The 22,736-nt window shown below is 36.6% G+C and overlaps 1 protein-coding gene and 1 long non-coding RNA gene across 2 annotated transcripts; one reads left to right on the top strand and one right to left on the bottom strand.

The window, feature by feature from the left end:
* The first annotated feature begins 4,754 nt into the window (after positions 1 to 4,754).
* On the top strand, positions 4,755 to 13,620 carry LOC121314507. The gene is made up of 5 exons (XR_005950112.1): positions 4,755 to 5,165; positions 6,007 to 6,148; positions 7,976 to 8,120; positions 10,534 to 10,665; positions 11,843 to 13,620. It is a non-coding gene; the product is annotated as an uncharacterized LOC121314507 (long non-coding RNA).
* LOC121314506 (cytochrome b5) lies at positions 13,115 to 20,993 on the bottom strand. The gene is made up of 5 exons (XM_041247867.1): positions 20,783 to 20,993; positions 16,474 to 16,602; positions 15,908 to 15,937; positions 15,345 to 15,379; positions 13,115 to 13,675 (listed from the first exon to the last, which is right to left on the bottom strand). Exons 1-5 carry the CDS (start codon positions 20,915 to 20,917, stop codon positions 13,594 to 13,596), a joined length of 411 nt encoding a protein of 136 aa, XP_041103801.1. The 5' UTR covers positions 20,918 to 20,993; the 3' UTR covers positions 13,115 to 13,593.
* Between the last annotated feature and the right edge of the window lie 1,743 nt (positions 20,994 to 22,736).

Genomic DNA, 22,736 nt, shown 5'->3' with positions numbered 1-22,736 from the left:
ACACAACGTACACCACCAGGTCTTGGACTCAATACCAATGTCACCCCAAGAGACCTCTGAAAAGAAGGGAATCTTTGTTTAAAACTGACGTGGCCTGCTGTGGTAATACTTGCTTTCGTGTGCTCTGAATACTAAAAGGCACAATCGAGCCATTCTGCTGTATATCGTGATCGATACAACTCCTTGTTTTATGCAGGATACAGTATCTCATTCAAGTCTTTGTGTAGGACTGGAATGAACACTGCAAAGCAAGTATAGGCAATTCAGTGTAAGTCTTGTTCCTAGTAGGCCCTGAAAGATGAATTTAAAGTCATACAGAACATAATGTTTTATTCAATTGATCTAATTGGTGGTGTGTGTAAACACGCCTTCATTTAAATTATAATTTTCTTAATTCAGAAGTGATATTTAAATATTTAGTCTGATTTTAATCCTGTATCACATTGAATTAGACAGTGCACTTGTGAACATTGTATTTGAAATCCACTGTTCAGCATCATTTGTATGCCAAACTGTTTCTCTGGCCAGAACAGCTGAGACACAAACAGTGCTTTACAAGAGTAATTTAAGGCATTATTGAAATTACACTAGTTAGCTTACCACTTGTTCCATGTTTTTTGTTTTAAATATTACACATGTACAGATTTTTTGCTTTACTTTGATTCACAACTTGGGATTTGTAAAGCACCTGTTACACTACCCTCCCTTCTTGAACTGAAATGAGTACCTGATTTGTCATTATAGTATTTTAGAACAGTCCATTTTTTTTTTTTTTTTTTTTTTAATTCAGCCTACATTTAAAACTATATTGAAACAGTAATGAAAAAAAGATCATGCATTGTTCATGCATATTTTTATTATAATAGTGTATTTGTAGATTTTTTTTTTTTAAATTAGATTAAACTCACAATGACCCAGTTGTTCTCCTGGTGGTGATTTAATTTATTTGTCCAAATTCATATTTAATATAATTCTAGAAGTCTACACCTTTAAAATTCCCTTTCAAATAGTATCATTATGAATGGCAATTTAGGCAGATAAATGCACACTTTGATGTGACTTCAGCAGATCAGTTCTCAAGGGTCCTATTGAGCACTCTGCTGTAAATGACATTGGGCCGTGCAATCATATCACAATTCACCCTGAAATGTCTTTTCTAGACCCGTAAATGTCAATCATTCATGCATTAAAGCATCTTTAGACAGGTATTTGATAACTATCACATTGTGAAAATTAACAAGTATGTCAGTGACTATCACACCATGGCTGGAAATACAAAACTAGAGCTACAATATCAGTAACAAAGTAAATTCATCCTCGGTGAGAGATGAGCATTAAAATCTAAATAATTGTTCCAGTTTTTGGTGTCCATTTCCTTATTGAATTACATTATTGAATTAGTTGTAATTATTACTATTACAACTAAAGCTTTTTATGTTATATGGGTTAGAGTTCCAACTTTACAGCACAAATTATACCCATGCACCTGGAATGATCTAGCCTTGAACTTGTGCAGGTTTGTGATACAAAGTGATAAGTCCATTGCCAAACCAATGGCAACTGACATGCAATTAGACATTCTGGTGTCTGCAGCCATTAACTAAATGTAACGGCAGGCCTGTCCAAGTTTTTTTTTTTTTTTTTTTTTTTTTTTAATTGGATAGGTGTTGTAAAAACGTGGTGTTTTTGCCTCATTCCACATGCTGACAGATGGTGCAGCCAATTACCTTGCACATTGCTTTTTATTTAGTCCCTCCTTCTCGCCTAGCTGCCAGTCTCCTCTAGTCATCTGTACATTACACTTGATTGCTGTTCTAATTGGGTGTCCAGTGAGAAGTGCTGCAACTCTAAAACAGCCAAATGACACACACAGAATCCTGAATTGATTTCCCTCTGGGGCTTGTGCGCTGAATCAGAAGCAATGCTTTATTTGTGCCTGACCATTGGACATCTTAATTCTCTAAGACATGTGCTTAAGCAGTTTGTTTTTGATTGCCTGAATTCTGCTCTACTTGGACCAGTCTCCTAAATCGGTCTCGCATGCTTGCAGTCAATGTCTTTTACACATCATTGTGAGATTGCCAGTAAGGAGGCAATAGCGGTGATGATGGCAGGGCTGCCCAGAGAGCAGAAAACTTTTCCTACAACAGTTTGTGGCAGCGTTGTTCCAAGGCTGCTGCTGCAAGGGACTTGGGCAACAAAGTCACTCTGCATTTTGAACAGCAAAAGGCCCTAATGCTCAACCATGTCTGAGTTACACCTGGATGCCTGTAAGAGCAGAGTGGAAGAATTTAAGGGCGTACTGGAGCTGGTTATCGTTAAGCAGCTCCTTAACATTCTGCCAACCATAGCTGCCACGGATGTGGCATCACACACATGGAGCTGGTAATAGGATGAGGTTGGCCAAAGATACAGGATATTGGAGGCAAGGGCTTATGGTGACTTGTTTCAGATGTCCAGAACCTGGCTTTGTGCAACAAATCTGCCCCTACTTCAGGTGTAACTACAGGTATGCATGGGGTAAACCAGATCCTGCATCCAGACTGATTCGGGGGGGGCTTGATCTCCCTGGGGAATCAACTATTTCGTATGCATGGGCCAGATTAAATTGGGGGGTACATGGCCATAATGTTTGGACACTTGCAAGGAAATAAGTTGTCCCCTAACTATCCATTTGAACAAAGAGTTATTTTCTCTAGTCTACTGTGCAAGAGGTTTTATAAGATAAGCAAAATAAGATTTACAGTTACACTGCTGATTTATCAATGTAAAAAAAAGTTTTTGAACAAAGTTCAGTAATCTCGTGGCAGATATTAGCTGCTGAAGTTCAAGAGATGCAGTTCAAATGTGTGTTTTTTTTTTTATTTATTTTTTTATAAGTTGTATAAAATTTGGCTACCTGTCATGACCTACTTCTATTTCACGTTCAGCAAAGCAATAGCAGGCAAGTTTGTAGCTCTAATTGATCCACGGTTTTACTGTCCTGAGAGTTTGAACGGAGGATTGGACTAGTGTTCTAAAACTTTGACTTGGATGTTGTTTCAGTCCATATGTGACCTAGTTCACCTGTCACATTGACCTCCATGTACTTAGATTGCAAGAAACAGTGTGGAAGGCAGACTGAAAACATATCCTGGATAAAGGGCAGACATTTTATAGTCTGTAAAACACTTAAGTGTGTGTGTATAATTACACGCACATAGTTTATTAAATTTATGTAAAAAAAAAAAAAAAAAAAATCTAGACCTCTCTTTACAAAATATTTAAAAAATGCTAATGTGTTTCAGTAATGTAAAATTACAAATTCCTTTTTATTAGTTATATCTGTGTACATTTTATTCTGCCCACTGCTAAAAGAAGATATCTTAAGTGTCATGAACGTAAGAAAGTTTACAAACAGTAGGCCATTCGGCCCATCTTGCTTGTTTGGTTGTTAGTAGCTTATCGATCCCAGAATCTCAAACAGCTTTTTGAAGGATCCCAGGGTGTCAGCTTCAACAACATTACTGGGGATTTAGTTCCAGACCCTCACAATTCCCTGTGTAGAAAAGTGCCTCACCTCCCCCCGACTGTCCATTTGTGACCCCGTTCAATGCATGTTACTCAGCAAATCATTGCAATTTTATAGACACAATATACAGTCAAGTACCTCTTGCAGACTGGTTCTTATCTTGCACAGACATTATGAACATGTCAATGTTCATGGAATACACTGAAGTTCTCCAATAGTGCAACATCCCACACATGCTGTCTCCATAGAAAAATGGGATCATCCTGAATGCTTCTTAGCCTTGCTACAAGTTCATTTTAAACACAGCTGCAGAATACTTATCTTGGATTTTCTTCTGTATTACCCATATTCTAACCACATACAAAGTATGACTTAAATCTGAGCCAGACTTATGTCCTTCTAAACCTAGGTATTCTGTGGCAGAGTAACAATTTCAAATTATGTGGAAAGTTTGTTCAAAGATCAGAAAGTGAGGTAGGAAAAGTAGTGCCCTGTGGCAAAGTGCCTGCCCCTGTGTGTATTTTGTGTTGTGTGTTAATGTTGGTGTATAGGCATTGGTACACGGGATATAAACGGGTCTGTGTAACACAAGTGTTTAAAATGTATATTTGTATTTAGGCATGAGGATTGCACAGCACTTCACGTGCAAGTAAAAAGTAATAGGTGAGCACGGGGAATTGCACTTTATTAATTCACGTGCAGTTGTACCACTACTCCAATTGAATGATTAGCAATTGAGTCTCGGTACAGCTGCATAAAAGCAGCATGTTTTCACTCGCTTGGGGTTGTGTGTTCGGTGAGTGGAGAATGGAGATGGAGGTAATTGTAATAATAGTTAAAATAGAAGCTCGCCGTGTTTGGTCTGTATAGTCCGTTTTTGTTTTGGCTGCGAGTGCCGTGTCTTGTTTGTCTTGCAACCTTTTATTTTCTGTCTGTTCTTATTATTAAATGCTGAGCAAGACCATTCGCTCAGCTTCACCAAATTCCACCTCTCTATTTCTTGGTTCCTGGTCTGACGTCGCCCACTACAGCTGTCTTTGTGACGTGCCCATAAAATGATGTTGATTGCATTACAAAGGTATTGCATCCAAATAATGCAGTTCTTATTAACATAACTTGCAGTAGGATGACCTCTTGTGTTTGTCAACCAGTCATTTTGTGCACTGTATGCACTGCACCACGCATATAACATATACAAAGTCATACATTGTGAACCAAACAGATGTGCACACCTAATAAAGTATTTGCATACAGGAAGATTCATTGTTTCTACCTTTGTCTGGTTATTCAACTGAAACATTTTTTTGCCTTTCAAGAACCAGGAATTCAAGCTGTGGACACTAGAGAGCACTCGGGTGACATGTCCATTCACATTCTGGGGGTACGGTCACCTTAACTTTACGCATGATAAACATCTTAGTTAAAAGTACAGCTTGATGTCACCATCCCCCACAGTAGGTCCAAAGTCTTTATGATAAGCCTTTCATAAAGATACACAGGTTGTCAGAATACCTGTTTGCAGATGAATTGCCACAACACATGCTATTGCAATGCAGATTGTTAAAATTCATGCATGCTACCCTTGTTGTTCTTTCAATGCTGAGTTTTGGTCTTACTTTATTCTTTTCATGTTGCAGCATCTGCGTCATCAATGGTAAGTCATTCTATTGATTTTTTTTTTTTTTTTTCATTTTTAAAACTAAAAAATGAATTGAGGCTTCTTTTAAAAGGGTACCAGCAGCTATGTTTTGTACTGAGTCTGTATAATCTCGCAGTTAACTTCTGAGATATTGTTAAGCAATAACAAGGCACAACATGGATTAGGATGGGAGTGCTCCCAAAAAGCAAAACTGCCCTCGGTGAAGATCTATTATCTGTAACTCCTTTGCTCTGTTCCGGCTGATACAGCTTGCACCCAACCTGTATTCACCTGGCTTGACCCTACCTATAAACACCAAGAGTCCTGTATTCTGGCACCTGCACCCATTCATTTATGAAACCAGTGCAGGTCTTTATAATTGCGTAAGAAGCGTACGGCAAGTGAAAGATTATAGTAAAATGCAATCCGAAATTATATATAAAGAAGTTTGGTGACAATCGCAGCATTTATTATATTCACAAATGTGCGACACAGGCAGTAAAATAGTTAAATGAAACATATCAATGTAAATCCCAAGATGGCTGCTGCTTTTACTGTTTTTTTTTGTCTGTTTCAATTTTGTAAAGGTGTCTGCTATATTATGAGGGTTTCCAGTGGTTGCAAATGGTAAATACAATCCTTTCTCGCAAATCAACAAACCATATTCAGAAAGCAATTCTATTTTGGTAAATTACATCTAACCACCTGAGTTATGTTGATCCTGAACCACTGGGATCCTTTAAAAGCTAAGGTAAAGTTTTGAGATCAATCAGCTACTAGGAACTGGACAATCGTTGTATTGAAAATGATTTCATGTATATAAATCTGTAACTCAAATGTATATCTTTACACACAGGTTTGTTGTTTAACAACACATCAGAACATTACTGAAAGGTTTGCACTGCAAATCACTCCAGATGCCTGGCTTGTATCAATATGGACAATGATTTATGCGTGGAATGGGCTCTGGCTTATCTACGTTTTCATCAGTTCAGACGGTAACATTCCTTTTCTTTGTTTTTATTTATTCCCTATACTGTACCTCTCACCCCCTCAGGTCTAGCAATAGTGGTTGCAGCTAACAAAATAATTCCTTACATCTGACATATGACATGATATGTATTAAACAGTTTAAAAAAAAAAAAAAAAAAAAAACCTAGCCGTTTTCATGCTGTACTCGCATGAAGTGGTGGTGTCTTCTGGGGCTTCAAAGCACGGTGTCAATAGGGGAAGCAGCTGGTTTGTTAATGGCAGGAAAGAAGGTAATGATGGGGTGCTGACGACTTCTTCAGGTGGAACAACCAAAGAAATGCAACATAGCTCGCAAGCATAGTTTTATTTAAAGTGGTTGTGCTAGCTATCAGGTTTTGTAATGAAAACGTGTTATAAATGACACCTGTTCCTTCCCAAGCTGCGAATTTCAGACAATATAGCAAATGAAAGTGCAGATAAGATTTATGAATTTTTTTTCAGGAAGATCTTGGGCTACCTTACCTAAGATATCATTCGTCCATGATTTGTGTTAATCGGGGGTTTGATGTTTAAAGATCAGGCTGTTTATGGGCATGTTGAAACATGTAAAATGGTACATGACAGTAAAAACATAGAACCCCAAGTAGACGGCTGGATAGCTTACAAATTATGCGAATAATAACTTTTTAAATACCAGCCACAGAATGTGTATTGAATTGCAACAGATGTCCTGCATAAATTTGAACTATTTTATTAGAAAATCACATATTCAATTTGAAATCAGTTTTGGTCATGCTTGGGACACCCATTGACTACTAGGAATGACCTGTACAAGATGACGTAGATGCTATTTCCCCTCATTTCATACACTGTACCGGATGGAAAATTGATTCACACTGTCTCCTTTACAGGGAAGGACCAGCTAGGCCCTAAAACAGCAACAAATTAAAAATAGAGCTCTGACAAATACTACTGCTGCAATACTATACAAACTTGCATAGCAGCCAAACTTGATCTGTCAACAAATGCTATGCCACTTAAAGAATGAGGAATTCCTTTAGGAAAGGGTATTATAGTGTACAACACCATCTCTAGGGCATGGAGGGGGAGGGGGAGGGGGGGGGCTGTGTGCAGGGGCTCTGACTCTTTAAACTTAAACATGACTTATTTTTCAATTGGAAACCAGTACGGTCCTGTCTACTGTAATCCTGCTATTCACCCTCCCTTGTTTTATATTCTGTGGATTGCAAATAACCTGTTGAGCATTGGATTTCTGTTCCTCTGGGACAGACAGTAAGTGAGTTTATCTTGTTTTCCTGTATGCCACTACTGTATTGGCAGTCTTAGAGTTTGCCTCACCCACAGGGTCCGAATCTAGGGCAGCCATAACAATGCAGCCCATTACAAATACCCAGGGGGACGTTTTAGAAATGTCAGACAGCTCAGTTGTTTCTTGATATGTTTCTATTATTTATTTAGATGTTTCTGTCAAATATAAAATGAGTTATACAGTACCTTGCAGAATCTATGGTCCAGGGACCCCTTTAATACTGTCAGTAATCCAGAGCACATATCTCTGGGTTCATTACCATGAAAAATGCATACACAGACCTCTTCCAATCAAATGCAGTTTTTACAATCCTGACATGGACAGTAGTATTGTTATTATGGACTAATTGCAGATTTTCTGGTCATTGTCATATTACAATAAGAGCATTTTAGATATTCTGTATCAAAAGTGAAGGAAGATAAGACAGCTATGATCCTAATTTAGGACGCAGCTATACAAGCTCAGTCGGCTTCTTTACAGAAACTACAACTGTAACCAATTCAGTTTTCTGCATTATGTACAGGTGCCTGGTTCAAACCCTGGGCTTAGAAATCCTCATTCCTTACTCCTGCTATGTGATGCTTAGCATTTCCTATCGGAATTTGTACCAACGGGACCCTTGGTTAAAAGCCAACAGTTCTTCAGATCTCTGGAATGTTAGATATCTGGTGAGTGTTATCTATTTTTAATGGCAGCTGTGGAGTGCTTTGTTTTTTCTCTTTTCTCTTTAATATATACTGTGTTACCCTAGCCTACAAAATGTGAATAAACCAATCTTCCCACAGGTGCAGTGATATCCAACAATCATGCATTTACTACCAATGCAGAATGACTGGGTGGAAAATGCATTTCTTTTACCCCATAAAATTGTGTGTTCTGTAATGGCAACTGCCAAGACTGGTGTCACATTGGGAGATTTTGCTTTTAAAAATTGTTTTAGTATGCAAGCACCCTCTGAAGGGTAAAACTGGCAACAAATGGCCAATTGCTCCACAAACTAGAAAAGTTTAGGATTTCAAAGAATATGCAAAAGAGTAAAAACAAAATGTATACATTTCATACCCATTGTGCAGTGTCTATTTATTATTGATTCAGGTACATAATGGATTAGCACTGTATGCTGTGTGGACCTCTATTGATGTACTTTTAAACTTTGGAATCGTGCTTAAATACAATTTTGGATTGATGGATCTTGCTGTAAGCACAGCAGTGCTCTCCATACTGCTTGTAGAATTAATAGTATGGCAAGATAAAATTCACTAACATATTTTATGACAATGTTAGTATACAACTATTTCAACTTACACTCTTATAGTTGCATAGTGGAACACAGATTAAGATCATGTCACCATGAGGAGTGATGTAAGTATAGATGCAAATTGCGGATACAAAATTTAAATTGCATTACGGCCATGCAATTATTTTGCACTGCACTCTAAGTTTAAGAGCAATACAAATTACTCAACACACAGAAATAATGATCTGCAATTATATTTAGCTGCCACACTTGCAGAGTTAGGAGTATAGTATGACATTTGTGGAGCATGATACAAATAAAAAGCAAAAGAAAATGTCACAAGCACCACAACAAAGTCCTCTTGGTCCATGGAAAAGAAAATAAATGTTTTCTGAGAAGGAGCTGACCGTCCTTACGGCAGAGGTCACTCAGCATCAAACAGACTTGTTTGGAGAAGAATCAGCCAACATCAGTTATGCTAGTATCCTTAGGAAATTATATATATATTGGCATACCCTTTTAGCATGACATCCAGAAATGTGCCTAGCACTCTGGAAAAGGCAGATTGGGCTATCTCTCCAGACTTCCAGCTGTGGTCTGAAATGGAACCAGAGGCTAGCAGAGAACACAGCACTTTCACAGGTGCAGGGATAGTGGTCTCTAGATTGATGCTGGGGTCTAGCTCATTCCTTAATTCAGTTATTAGGTCTGGGATGACCTGCGGAGTGAGAAGATAATACTTTAGCATCCTCCTGCATCCCAAACAAAGGCCCTGGGATTGAATATGCAGGGTCTTCTTCACTTGCCCTTCTCCTTCGAACATGTTCCTGTCTCTCCTTATTAAGAGCCAAGTGTCGCTGCATCAGGTAATGTACCACAGCAGCTATCCTGAAGCCAATGACAGGTCTCTACAGGGGTGTGATTATATACAGCTCTTAGTTACTCGCTTCTACAATGGTTTGAGGTGTACATTTTTGGAGGGTCAGCAATTGCCTACGTGAAAGGAAAAAATCCTTACATCATATTATGTTTGTGCCCGCTTAGCAACCACATCCCGCCCAATTCCATGCTTTTTTTCTCCCATTTGAATGCATTTCAATATTATTTTAATGGATTAATGATGGCAAAGTGCAAATTTGATAGCAGGTGCAGAATGCCAGGTAATCACCATTCTCTACATATACCACATTTAACGACCAGTAAAGTTAGACTTTATGGCTGCTAAACACCATTCATAGCAGGATTATGGGGGTCTTGCACCCGGAAATCACTTTGGGTGTATCTTTACATCACACCCTATACAAGCATGTAGCGTTGCTGCAGGTCCTACAATCACGCCAGCATAGGGCATATTTAGAACTGACTGACTTTCCAAATGCACCTCTGGTAGGCAGTCTTCCTCAGTCTCGTTTGAGTGAGCGAGCAGTGGTGTGACTGTTTTTTCAAAGCCTGTTTTGACTCATTAAATCAAGTTTGCAATTCATGAAACCCTTTTCAACTGTAAGAAAAGTGATTTTTACATCTAAAAGCACTATTATAAATAAGTACTTAAACACTCATTAAAAACAATCTTTGAAGTTTTGCGAAGAGGGCCCTGATTCATAATTCCTATTATGAATAAAGTTTCTATGCTTTTATTTTAGTTTCATAGGTGATTTTAAATAAGGGTTGCTTGCTGTAATATAAACATTGCACTGGAGCAAAAGCTTAGTAAATCCAAGAGTCATGAATAATTTAAATTTCAACTTTAAAAGACATTTTATTAGGACACAGATGATCAGACACATTTCAGATCATAATCTTACTGTATGACCTGTAATTGTGTGTGTTTTTTTTCCCTATAGGTTTTTGCTTTAAAACTTTGTCCTTGGTGTTTGCTACACTTTCAGTCTACCCTGTGGTGATCCTAGGTCTAGCAGGAATGTTTACTAGAAATTACAGATTTGACAGTATAACTACAAACACGATTTATTGTGGTAAGTAAATTCAATATGAGTCACAATTAGATCTTATTTGAATCAAAGAAAAAACATATGAACTATTGCTAAATAGACAAACAAACCTGCTATTTAATGTTAACGTTTTCATGCCAGGAAATTCAGTGCACGATAAGATAGTGACAAATGTAATGGTTAACTAGGGGTGCACTGCAAGTACATAATAGGAATACATTGGCTGACACTTGTAACGCCCTTAACCTAGTCGGAATTAATCATCTACTGTATCAAGATCTGTAGTTACAGATGTGAATGTCCAAGGCAGCACAATTATTTACACCAAACCTCAAAGTCCGAGAATAGGGGAAATGGTAATATTTTTTAATTTAAGATAATATATAGTTTTTTTTTTTTTATTTACTCCTCATATCACAAAGTACACACCAGTGTTTTATTGTTTGTTTTAGATCTCAGACAGTAAACTTAGATTGCACTAACCATTAAAAAAAAAAAAAAAAGTTCAATCACTTTGCTGCAGGGCTAAGGCCCTGCACATAAGGATTTTTTGTTATTGTTTATTTTTGTTTTGTAAATAACGGTTGTTTAAAAAGTATGTACTGCATATGGCATGGATGGGGTTAGACTCCCCTCGCTGATAAAACAGCTGGAATGTGGCAAGGTGGTGTTTGATTTATTGATTATTAGTTAGCCCTGGTTACATGATTTAAAAGAGGAGGTGGAAATATAGTTCCTTTTATTTTGCAAGCTGGAGATGGATTGGCATGAATCCTCATGACTGTGTGCCAAACCGGTTGAGCTACCACACATGGGAAAACGTACTATCAACAATCACCCAGTGTAGACTGGGATAGCTGCAGCTTTTGGTTATATATATATATATATATATATATATATATGTGTGTGGGATTCTTATCCCACATCAACAGAGGGGTGAGCTGCTTGTTTGTTTAGGAGAAGCACTGGGGTCAGCATTGTATTGTTTTGTACTGAGTTTAAGTCTTTTGTTTAATTGTTAAATAAGTGTGCAACAAGTGATTTGAAACTGCAATGTTCTGTCTCTTGTGCTTGCTATTCCAGCCACTTGCCTAGTTCTCGTAAATTCACAAAAAAAAAAAAAAAAAAAAAATAGAAAAACACGTTCTGTATTAGATCACCCACAGTTTAGATAACTTTTTTTTTTTTTTTTTTTTTTAAGGTGTCCTTCTGGCCATTGGTGCTGTGTTCTGTGTTCGGTTAATTGCAATTTGCTTCTATGATGAGAATAAACCCAGCTCCTCTCCTTTGGATGAAGACTTTGTATTAACAGCTAGTTTGCCTGCATTGAAACTAGATATGAACAGAATTTGGAATTAAACAACCAGTGCTCAACGGCCTAGTTTTCATATCTCCCAACATAGAACCAGTTAAAAGGTAAAACGTAAGCCAAAATATAATTGTACAAAGTCTGAATACATGCACATTTAAAATTTCAGAAACAAAATAAATATGACCCTATATACTTGTGCAGTATAGCCTAATTTTACTCAATAGTTTAAAGTTCTGGCTCAATCACAACTTAATACGTTAAAGATCTGCTTAAGATGTTAAGCAATAAAACAAGGTAATACTTAGTCTTGATTTAACAATAGGCAGTTGTGACCTATCATAGACCCCGTTTTGAAGCATTCTGCCAAAAAGAAAGTTATGCGATACTGTCAAGGGAGCTGGTCTCTCACAAGTCATAAAAAAAGAGGAAAATTAGACTTTGTTTTTTAAATTGCAGAGATTTTAAATTGCCATGTATAAAACTCACTATCAGTCTTGGTTGTAATCAAGAAAGTTTTTCAATAGCTGTTTTTTTTTTTTTTTTTTTTTTTTCTTGTGAAAATTAATTGTTTTAATTACAAATCGTGAAATAAAGTATACAACCCAGGAATTTCATTCAAGGGCTCAAGTTCTTTAGTAATTTTGATTTGTGAAATCCTGCTGCTGTTCTGCCTTACTTGTACTGTCCTTCTGACTTAAAGATGTAATAAACAAAGCCCTAATAAGTTTTTTTTATTTTTTATTAGCAGAACGACATTCTCACAAGTGCCTTATTAAGAATGTTGCTGGTATTCATTTGCTTTGTTTTCTTGACTTTATATTCACTTTGCACAGAATAAGACACAATTAAAACAGTTAATTTCTGCATAACAGAATACATATAGGAATGGAAGCCATCCCCTAAAGAAGTGCAACAGAGGCCATTCAAAGCTAGGCGAAGGAAGCAAGGAACCCCAAAAAGGAGATGATATTGCAAAGGATGTGGTTGTTCTGTTTTGAGAACACCATCACGTTTCTAATTAAAATGTGACTCAAAGGTGAACAGTAATTGCACTATTCTATAATGTAATAGTTTCTTTGTAAGAAACCAGACTGATTTGGACAGCACACATATTCCTCCCTCACACACTCTTCTTGTAATAACATCAAATATTTCTCATTATAAAATAACAATTCATTTATTTCTTTTTGACTGGTATAGACCAGATTATATTACAGGGTGTTACAGTTTAGAAGGTGCTCAGGTAAGATGCATTAAAACAGGAAAAAAGAAAACATTTCTACAGCCCCACATTATGGAATGGAATTCGAGGGGGGGAAGAACCAGAGACTAAGAATACAGTAATGTGTAGACTAGTTATGTCATTATATATAAATCATTTTAACAGCTTTTATGGCAAGTGAAATAAAAAACCAAACAAAAAAACACATTAATCAGTACTTCAGAAGGCAGATTATATTTTCCATCCATATATTTCAAAAGATGTAAATACATATTTAAATCTTACAGAAAGAAAAAAAAAAACATATATATATTATTTAAGGATTTAATTGATTCACAATCCGATGTTCAAACAGTTGAATTTCTACAGAGATCCACAGTTGCTCAGTCTTACTGATAAGCAAATTCCCAAACAGTGGTTATTCTTCAGTCATGTATAAGCGATACATCAAAGTAACAATGGTTGCTGCTACTGCTGGAATAATCCAGTTGGTCCACCAGCTGAAACAGATAAAAGGAGTAGATGGAAGAAAGTAGCTTTAAATTACATTGTAATCATTCTGGTGGCAGCAGCATCTACCGCACAGCTAAGCTTTGTCTTGCCAGATATACACCAAGAAACTTGATCAGTACCACCCATTCACAACTTCTATAATGACATGGTTGATCTAGTCTAGATGATATGTCAACTGAAGAGCTACTCCTTGACTGAAGTAAAATTAACTTAACATATAACACATAACATAGCCATTATATATATAGTAAGAGATTCCACCACTCGCACCGTTCGTTGCCCCTTTAAAAGCAGACCCAAGACACAAGAAATTGATTTTTTCCAGCGCTTACACGCACTTTTAATAAACAGAAATAAACAAAACAGAAAATAAACACCTAGCTCCCATTCGGAGCACTAACTACATAACACAAACTGGAACCTAACTGAAACAAGACCGGACAGTTAACCTGTTTACCGGTTCAAAACAAACTAAACACACACGCACACACACACTCACGTACCATTTCGGCACCACGATAATTTATGGTTGCCTTTGCACAACCGGGCTCTACACTCACACCAGCCTTGAGTGAACTGGCTGCTCTCTATAAATACCCTGCACCTGGGTTTAATTTAACAATTGCTACCCGGTGCAGGTGATAATTAATAATAAAACAATTAGCTAAATGTGCATACGCACATGTTTTCTGCAGGGAGGATACTAACCCCCTCCCTGCTGTATTACTATATATATATATATATATATATATATATATATATATATATATATATATATATATATAATCTCACTCAACACACACAAACTTTGTTTATCTGTGCGCTTGTGAAATATGCAGATAAACAAGGTGTCATTGCATATAACTTGAATGCATGAATAAAATACAGAAACTAGTAATGTAAACCAAATTAGAGTTTACTGGAGAATTTTTAAAATGAGTTTACTTTGACAGTGATACTCCTAGTAAAATGTTCTTCAAAATACGATACACCATTTACCAAAATAAAAAAAAAATAAAAAAAAATGTACTACAAAAAAGAACTCATTTTACAGAATTCTTCTGCTGTTCATACCAAGATATGAATCCCCGCACTTGTTGCGCTGCTGTCTTGGGGTCAACATCACAAGTTAGACGGACGTATGCATCTGTGTGTGTGTGTGCGTGCAGCGAGCATTAAGTCTACATTGGCAATAATGTACTGAGACACGGATAATTGAAGTCGTGGCTGACTCGGGTGCAGATATATTAGGTTCTACCGTGTGTGTGTGTATATATGTATGTATGAATATATGATTGCAAACATCATCAAAATATAAGGAATAATGAAAAAAAGAATGAACTTTGTTGACTTAAATATAAATATAGACATTTCAACTTCTAAACTACAATAACATTCTGTTATGAAGATAAGAAGCTGCCTCCTTTAAGCTCCTTTGTTGTTTATTAGTGAAAGTTCAGAAAATCCCTAAACTACAAACCAGCACTGAGCACTGGACTAGTCTGTATAATGTATCTGTGGTTTGTTTTTGTACTCACATTCTGGTGCATTAATAATACATACACCCAGCTATAATAACAGTTACCAACACTTCCTACAGTACATTTTTAAAAAATACTATCTACATATTTTTGGGGGGCTTGAGGCGATACATACCTTGAAGTCTCACTTGCTGTTGTAACAAATGTTTCCTGAAATATAATATTATCAAACTTAATGAACACAGTTCATTCAAGGATTGCAACAGAAACGTATTATTTGAAATAAAATGTCAATTTCTATTATCATTAGATAAACAGCCTGTGCTTAAAGAACGTTTTACATTTCAGTTGGCATTGGAAGTCCTTTACATGCATTTTGTTAAGACATATTCTTTAGGGTGGCTTCTACAGTACTGGATGTGATTTTATTTGTATAACATTGTTTATGTAACCTTGTGTTTATCTTTTTAAAGAACAAATAAGTAAAATTACATATTTACTGTATATCCAAAGGAAATGTGGCATTTGGCCTTAGACAAGCGATTGAAAAGAAACCAAGTGGAGAGCAACTTGACTTCCCAAACAGATGTTGCTGGGTTATTAAGCCAAGGACAAGGACAGCAAAGACTAATTGTGTATGGCTAGTCTCCAGTACTAGGCTTTTAAAAAATGAATATGTTAAAGTAACACACTAAATCATTTTTTTTTTCAGCTAATTTATTATAAATGTCAACTTACTGCTGGTCTCTGAATTTTGGGTCTATCATCCTGTGGGTAAAAAATAAATAAATAAACAAGGTTACAACACGTAAACCACCTTCCTTTCTCCCAACTTCTGCTCTGCTGCTGGCCTCTGTCATTGCAGCTCAGGCGTTGGCAAAAGTCAAGAGATTTTTTATCAAGTGCACTTTTTCAAAAAACAAAAACAATTTTTTTAAATGCACGAAAGTCAGTGCCGGGGGGGGACGGGGGACTAGAGCCCACACTCTTCAGATATTGTTCAATATTGGAAAACTGAACATTGCAACTGTAATATATATATATCTTTAATTCTGACCAATACAAATATGTAGGCAAATTTAATTTTTTTTTTTTGCTTTTCGTGGCTGTTCCCAAATTGTTATAAAAGCAGATCTCAAGGGTGCTCTCGGTAAAATGAGACCATTTTATGTTTGTTGGGTAGACTTCCTGCATCTAGTTACAGCCCACAAAAAAAAAAAAAAAAAAAAAAAAAAAATCCTCAACCCATTTAGACAATGGTAATACATTTGTTTTCAATTAAACAAGCATAACTAAATGCTTACAGGATGAAGTTCACCTATCATGTACATGCTGGTCATTTCTCGAGCATCTGTAGAATGACCAACATCTTCAAAGCTCTCTGTAGCATCACCTCCAGCCTGCTCCCTGAGTACCTCCTCTCCTCCTGGATGCTGCAAAAAGGAAAGCAGTACAGACAAAGTATAACAGGTTGAAAAAGAAGGATGTGCACACGTTTGCTAAAATTGACAAACCAAATACCAGGCACGTCTATTACTTACTAATCTAGCTTGATGCTCCCACTGTCGCTCGCTTTAAATCAACTCTCAAGACCCACTTGTTCTCTTCTTTTCCATGCTCTTTTAGCCTGATACCTGCTATTAGCTGCTTTGTTGGTGCTACTAATTTGTGTATTATGGACTGTTTTTTACTGTATATCATGTAGTATGGTTTTTCTTGTTGCTGCATCATGTAAAAGTGCTTTGTGATGGTGGTCCACTATTAAAGGCACTATATAAAATAAAGATTGACTGATGGAAAGGAGAAACTGACAAAAATTGACAAATGTGACATTTCAAAATCTAACATGAAATACTGTACTACTATTATGGCTTCCATTAGACTTGATTTTGTAGTTTATTTGTTACATGACGTTAAATAAAAGATCGAAATTATGTTTATTTAGAAAACGATTCAATACTGTCAGCCAATCAGCTTCCAGCTCTAGCGGGCTCTAATAGATGATAGATACCCGCTGGAACGTCTCAGCACCAACTGTGAATCAAATTTAAAATCAATCTGCGTGTATTCTGGCTTTTTTTTTTATTACATTCCTGCTTATAGCTAAACTGACAACATGACAAACTACCTAAACTCTGAGTCTATTTATGTAAACGTTGTTTATTTGGGTACGTATCAATAATGGAGTGGGTACATTTACAATACCCGATCCATCTACTGCTGTTGAAAACCTGCTAAAAAACCCTAGTAATATGTACAAGTAATAATACAGCAAGGCATATAAACATATCAGAGAATAAGTTTGAAAACCTAGAACTGCAAAGAAATGAACTAAGAACAAGACACAAACCAAATGTTCAATATCTGTTTTTAAGAATTGCTCAGCTGAAAAGTATTTTGATACTTAATTTAAAAACACAATTGGTCTACAACACTAACCTCGGCTGGATCCGACTCAAAACCAACCAATCAAGCAATGAATCCTGTTCCTATTACTACCACACCAGCCAGTCCACTCCGTTAGCTCAAACGACGCTCCAATAACAAGCAGTTTCAGACTCCATCGTACACAGGCTGTTTAGTAATTGCATGCGTTCATTTCTCAGGCAATGTCCAGATTATAAACAGGGGTTTAAAACCCTAACAAGTTAATTAATATAAAAATCGATTTACTAAATAAAACCCAATTGTTTTTCTCTTTATATGTATGTCATCCTTGTTTCTTATTTAAAATATGTCCAGGACTATTTTCATAGAATGTCTTTACTCAGCGGAAAGGTAGCCGACAAATCAGTACAAGTTCAAGGTAAATCTAGGTTTTGAGGTGTTTTTTTTTTTTTTTTATTAAGAAAACAATAGTAAAAATTGTTTTCTAAAAGCGATAGTGCCCTTCCAATGATGGCTGTACTGTGAGATAGTTCACCTTGACTTTTGTCTTCGGCCTTCGGCTTGGGAAGCTTAACTCATTTCACCGTTACCACCCCTGTGCTGACTCTGGAGTGGCGAACAGGTTAACATCTTCTGTCCTCCGATTCGTGTGCCATCAGCCGACCGCTTTTTTTCACACTGTGGACTCACCATGCAGCCACCCAGGTGCTACAGCGTCAGAGGACAAAGCAGCTCTGGGCAGGCATGCCCACAGGCACCCAGCCAGACCACAAGGGTCGCTGGTATGCGGTGAGCCGAGGACATCCTGACCGACCTAAACCTTTCTATCCTGGTTCTCATAAATAAATGCTCCCTTGACACATGATTCTTAGAGCAGATACCATTTGACCTATTTCCATATAACATTTATTTGAAATACAACATCAGCAAAACTGATAAACAAGTGCCAAAGTCCATTTCTTACTGCCCAGGAAAATACATGTATCTTTTGCACTGCGGTTGATTTGATCAACATATAACCTATTGAGATAATCTACTGTGAACAAGATGGCTTTGTTGGGGTGACATCAGACCAGAAATGCAGACTCCAAAGAATTAAGTATGCCGTTGAATCTGTGACACTACGGCGTCCAGAGTTTTATTGCAAATAATTTAACAAAAAGGTTTAAACAAAACACACAAAGCAGGACACGGCACTTGAGGCCAAAATAAAAAGGTAAACAAAACGGACAACACTAAACAATACAGTGAACGAACAGACAAACAAGTACCATGCTGGCACTTCCAGCACGCTGTAGCAATTGTTATTTTTAACTTCCTTCTCTCTCCCGTTCTCCACTCACGAACACACTGCCCCGAGTGAGTGAAAACATGCTGTTTATATGCAGCTGTACCGAGACTCGATTGCTAATCAATCATTCAATTGGAGTCTCGCTACAACTGCACGTGAATTAATTAAGTGTAATTCCCCGTGCTCACCTATTACATTTTACCTGCACGTGAGGTGTTGTGCAATCCTTGGGCCTAAATACAAATACACATTTTAAACACTTGTGCTTGAAACCCATATTTATATCTTGTGTATTTTATACATAAACACCAACATTAACACACTACAGACAACATAAAACACAATAAACATAAAGGGGCGGGACACTTCGCCACAGCTACCCATGGATTTTATTAAGTAACTTTACAGCCCTGGATTTCACCAAACAGTAACTTTTAGGGATAATGCTGGGATAACCAAGGATAGGTGGTTGCAGGCTGATTATTTATTATATTTATTATACTGAAAAATGATTGTCGATAATCAAAACTATGCAAGAGAACAACAGGGAGTGAATTGCCAAATAACTGGATGGCCTTGAACTGTGGTGAGTGATTTGCAGTTATCAATTTGAATATCTTTGGAAACATCACCCATAAAGACAGACATCCAGTGGTATGTTAATTACTAATTTCAGAGGGTACTAGTAAATGTTTGTGCCACTGATGATTCTAGTGTGCTAGGTCGAATCTTGCTTGTTTTTTTGTTTTTTTTTCCTCTACATCTAGTAATTTACATTGTTTGAATACTAAAAATATACAGAAATAAATCAATGTTCCACAAGAACTGATTGTTGTAATTTACACAGTATATGCATGGATTTTAACAGAGGATATCAAAAAAATTAATATACATCTAAAACGGCCAATATATATTGTGTTTAAAAAAAAAAAGTGAAAAGTTTGTATGATTTCTGAAGTACTTTACAATGTTCCCTAGTATTCTGAAAAAAGGACACCATTTCCAAGATGCTACTGTAAAAATGTATTTTTAGTGATTTTTATAGGAAGAGTCAAATACAGCCACAAAAATGCCTGGTCCTGGGGGCGCATCCCACTGAAATGTTTGGTCCTGAAAGGGTTAAATAAGCATGTACCACTTATGCACATCTGCAAAACACTCATTAGAAAGTGAAAAATGTACCTCCTTTTCACATTAGCAAAACACCCATCAAATCGTAACTGACTGCACATGTACCAAAATCGGACAATGTACCACTTTCTGACATTACAGGGGTCATATTTTGGTATACATTCAATTTTCTGAATACCACTTTGTAACACAACAACAGTACCAACCAAAAAAAAAAAACATCTATTTTTACTGTTTCTTTAGCCATCAAGTATGTTTATTTTTTAAATACAATATTAAGGAATTCTGAATTCCCTATTGAGCATCACCAATGACGCACCATATCGGTGGAGAGCAAAAGCCGGGATATCAAATTATCCAGTTCTTTAAAGCTGTGCTCAATTTGATATAAAACGCCTAAACACTAAATGTAAGTGTATGGTACTGTAAGGATTTTGTTACGGTGTAGAACTGAAAATTACATTTCTTGTGCAACTTATTGTGGTAAAAATGTTGAACTATCTGAAGCTACAAAGTATTATTACAGTATATGAATGAACCCGCACTACTAGTGTGTAGCGAAGAACATGAAAATTCAGTCTGCTGCAATATCTTTGTCACAATGTTGTCTACTCTTATTACAGACGTTGCATTTAACAGTACCAGTGCACAGCACATGTTTTAAACAGATGTACCATGTATATACGTTTTAATACAACGAATCGAGAATTGTTGCCAGGTTGTATCTTAGGCTATCTGTTTTAACATTGTGTATAGTACTTGTAAGAAAACCCTGTTCGTTTAAAGTCCTAAACGTATCTTACCTCTTCCAAGAATTTCGTGACATCATATATCTTGTAATGGATAATAAGCCATGTGCTTTTACAAGAATTATGTTGATGTACTTCTTCCAAGCGGTAGTATTTAACTTGGTTTTTACTGCCTTCCTTTTCGACCATTTTTGCCCTTCTCTATTCAGTCGACAATGGAGTAAGACAGCTATCTCACTGAACTTCCTGGCACACAAACATATTTGATGAAGTCCCGCCTACAGAACCTTACACCCACTGCTGGTAATTGCAGCTGTGACCTCAAGTGAAGGCTGTGTGTTTTACCAAACGCTTCATTGGTTAATAAAGGTGCCATTCCCTGATAGCACTAGTTACGTAATGAGAAAATGAACAGTAGTGGAAAAAAGTTTAGTCGGTGGAAGTTGATAGAAAAAAGAATGCCGGAAGAGTTATTCCATGCTATTGGGGTACATTCTGCCCTGATAACCTAATGTTGGGACTATAATACTATGCCCATATATATATATATAATATATATATATATATATATCTATATATATATATATATATATATATATATATATAAAACACGCTGCTTGAAATGGGAAAAGGCCATTGCGGCCACATCGACGTATAGTGCGGGGACTTGTACGGTGCCATGTGGGGACCAAAAGCGACATTAAACAAGCAGAGCACGAAAGCCTATACTTTCGACGACAAGCTATACTGCACCCCCTTCATCAACCGAACGTTAGAAACGAAAATTTGGCGTGTTTGAAATAAGAAATAACTCCATAACGTATTGTGCACTATTAAAGTATTAGTAATTAATTCCCTTTATTTTGATGCTATGCATGTCCCGATCTGACACATGAAAAGGAAAATACAATATGGTTCATGCCTGGGGTACGACGAGTACACAGTTCCGCTATTAATGTTTGATTACAATTGTGTGAAAATGATAATGCTTTTTTTCTTCATGTCCTCATGTATACAATATGTGAACGTTACGTGTGCATGTGGATTTTAATAAGCGCCCGCATCTTCTCATTCTCCAGTCACATCCAAATCACAGCAACCATACACAGTAGCACAATGCAAATACAATTGTGGAACCTAGTAATAACGGTAAAAATAAACTCAGCATTACATTAGACTGTAATGATGATTGAGTATTTCCCCTCGTTCTATTTAAAACAAAATGAGTTTAATAAAATATACTTCATAAATGTTTAGGGCTATTCACACTATAGCGTTTATTCACTGTTTGCTATGGTTAAAAAAAAAAAATCGAACCTATGGTATGAAATTGAATACTACCTTTTATACTTCAGCGTAATCGCTGCGAAAAAAAGAATGAAACAGATTGGACGTTTTGGACGAAAAACGCCGTAATCACATGGCCTGCCGGACAATCTGGCGAAATGGATCACACAGCTTTTAACAAAATGCAGCCTGGTATAGCATTCTAAATGACAAGTGAAAAATACACATTGTAGTCCATTATTAATTATTATTCTAAATTAGAAGAAAAACTCGAAGATAATGTGAAACAATCGAGTAAACACTGCTGCTACTATCAACGCAGATGTAACGTCAGCCAGACAGTGTTTTACATTGGGGGAAATACCTGTATACTAACATAGACAGTTCAATTAGCTGTAATTACAATGCCACCTGCGTATGCTACTGGATATAATTAGATATGTGATTTGTTTTCTAGTTTACATTTAATAATAGGCCGCGGTAACTCATGCACTTAGAGGCTACACCCGTACTTTTAACAAACACATGTAGTCAAAACAGTGTTTATTTATACATATTAAACCTATTTTTTCTCGTAAATGTAGCTTTTAATAAATATTTTGGACAACAGTTTTTTAAGTTTAAACGTTTGCTATATTTAACGGTATCGTGGTATTCAATTTAAAACAAAAACGAAGATATACAGTGTGTTCAACGCTTAAGTTCACAAACAGAAAATGCT

The sequence above is a fragment of the Polyodon spathula genome, chromosome 4 (assembly GCF_017654505.1).
Source record: "Polyodon spathula isolate WHYD16114869_AA chromosome 4, ASM1765450v1, whole genome shotgun sequence".
In the NCBI taxonomy this organism is placed as follows: domain Eukaryota; kingdom Metazoa; phylum Chordata; class Actinopteri; order Acipenseriformes; family Polyodontidae; genus Polyodon; species Polyodon spathula.
This window is presented reverse-complemented; position numbering and strand designations above follow the sequence as displayed.

Coding starts and splice junctions, on each gene's coding strand:
- LOC121314506 (XM_041247867.1), bottom strand. CDS start 20,917: ATGGTCGAAAAGGAAGGCAGTAAAAACCAAGTTAAATACTACCGCTTG. Junction 16,603..20,782: donor TCACGAAATTCTTGGAAGAG/GTAAGATACGTT, acceptor TCCTTTTTGCAG/CATCCAGGAGGAGAGGAGGT. Junction 13,676..15,344: donor ACAGCAAGTGAGACTTCAAG/GTATGTATCGCC, acceptor TATCTGTTTCAG/CTGGTGGACCAACTGGATTA.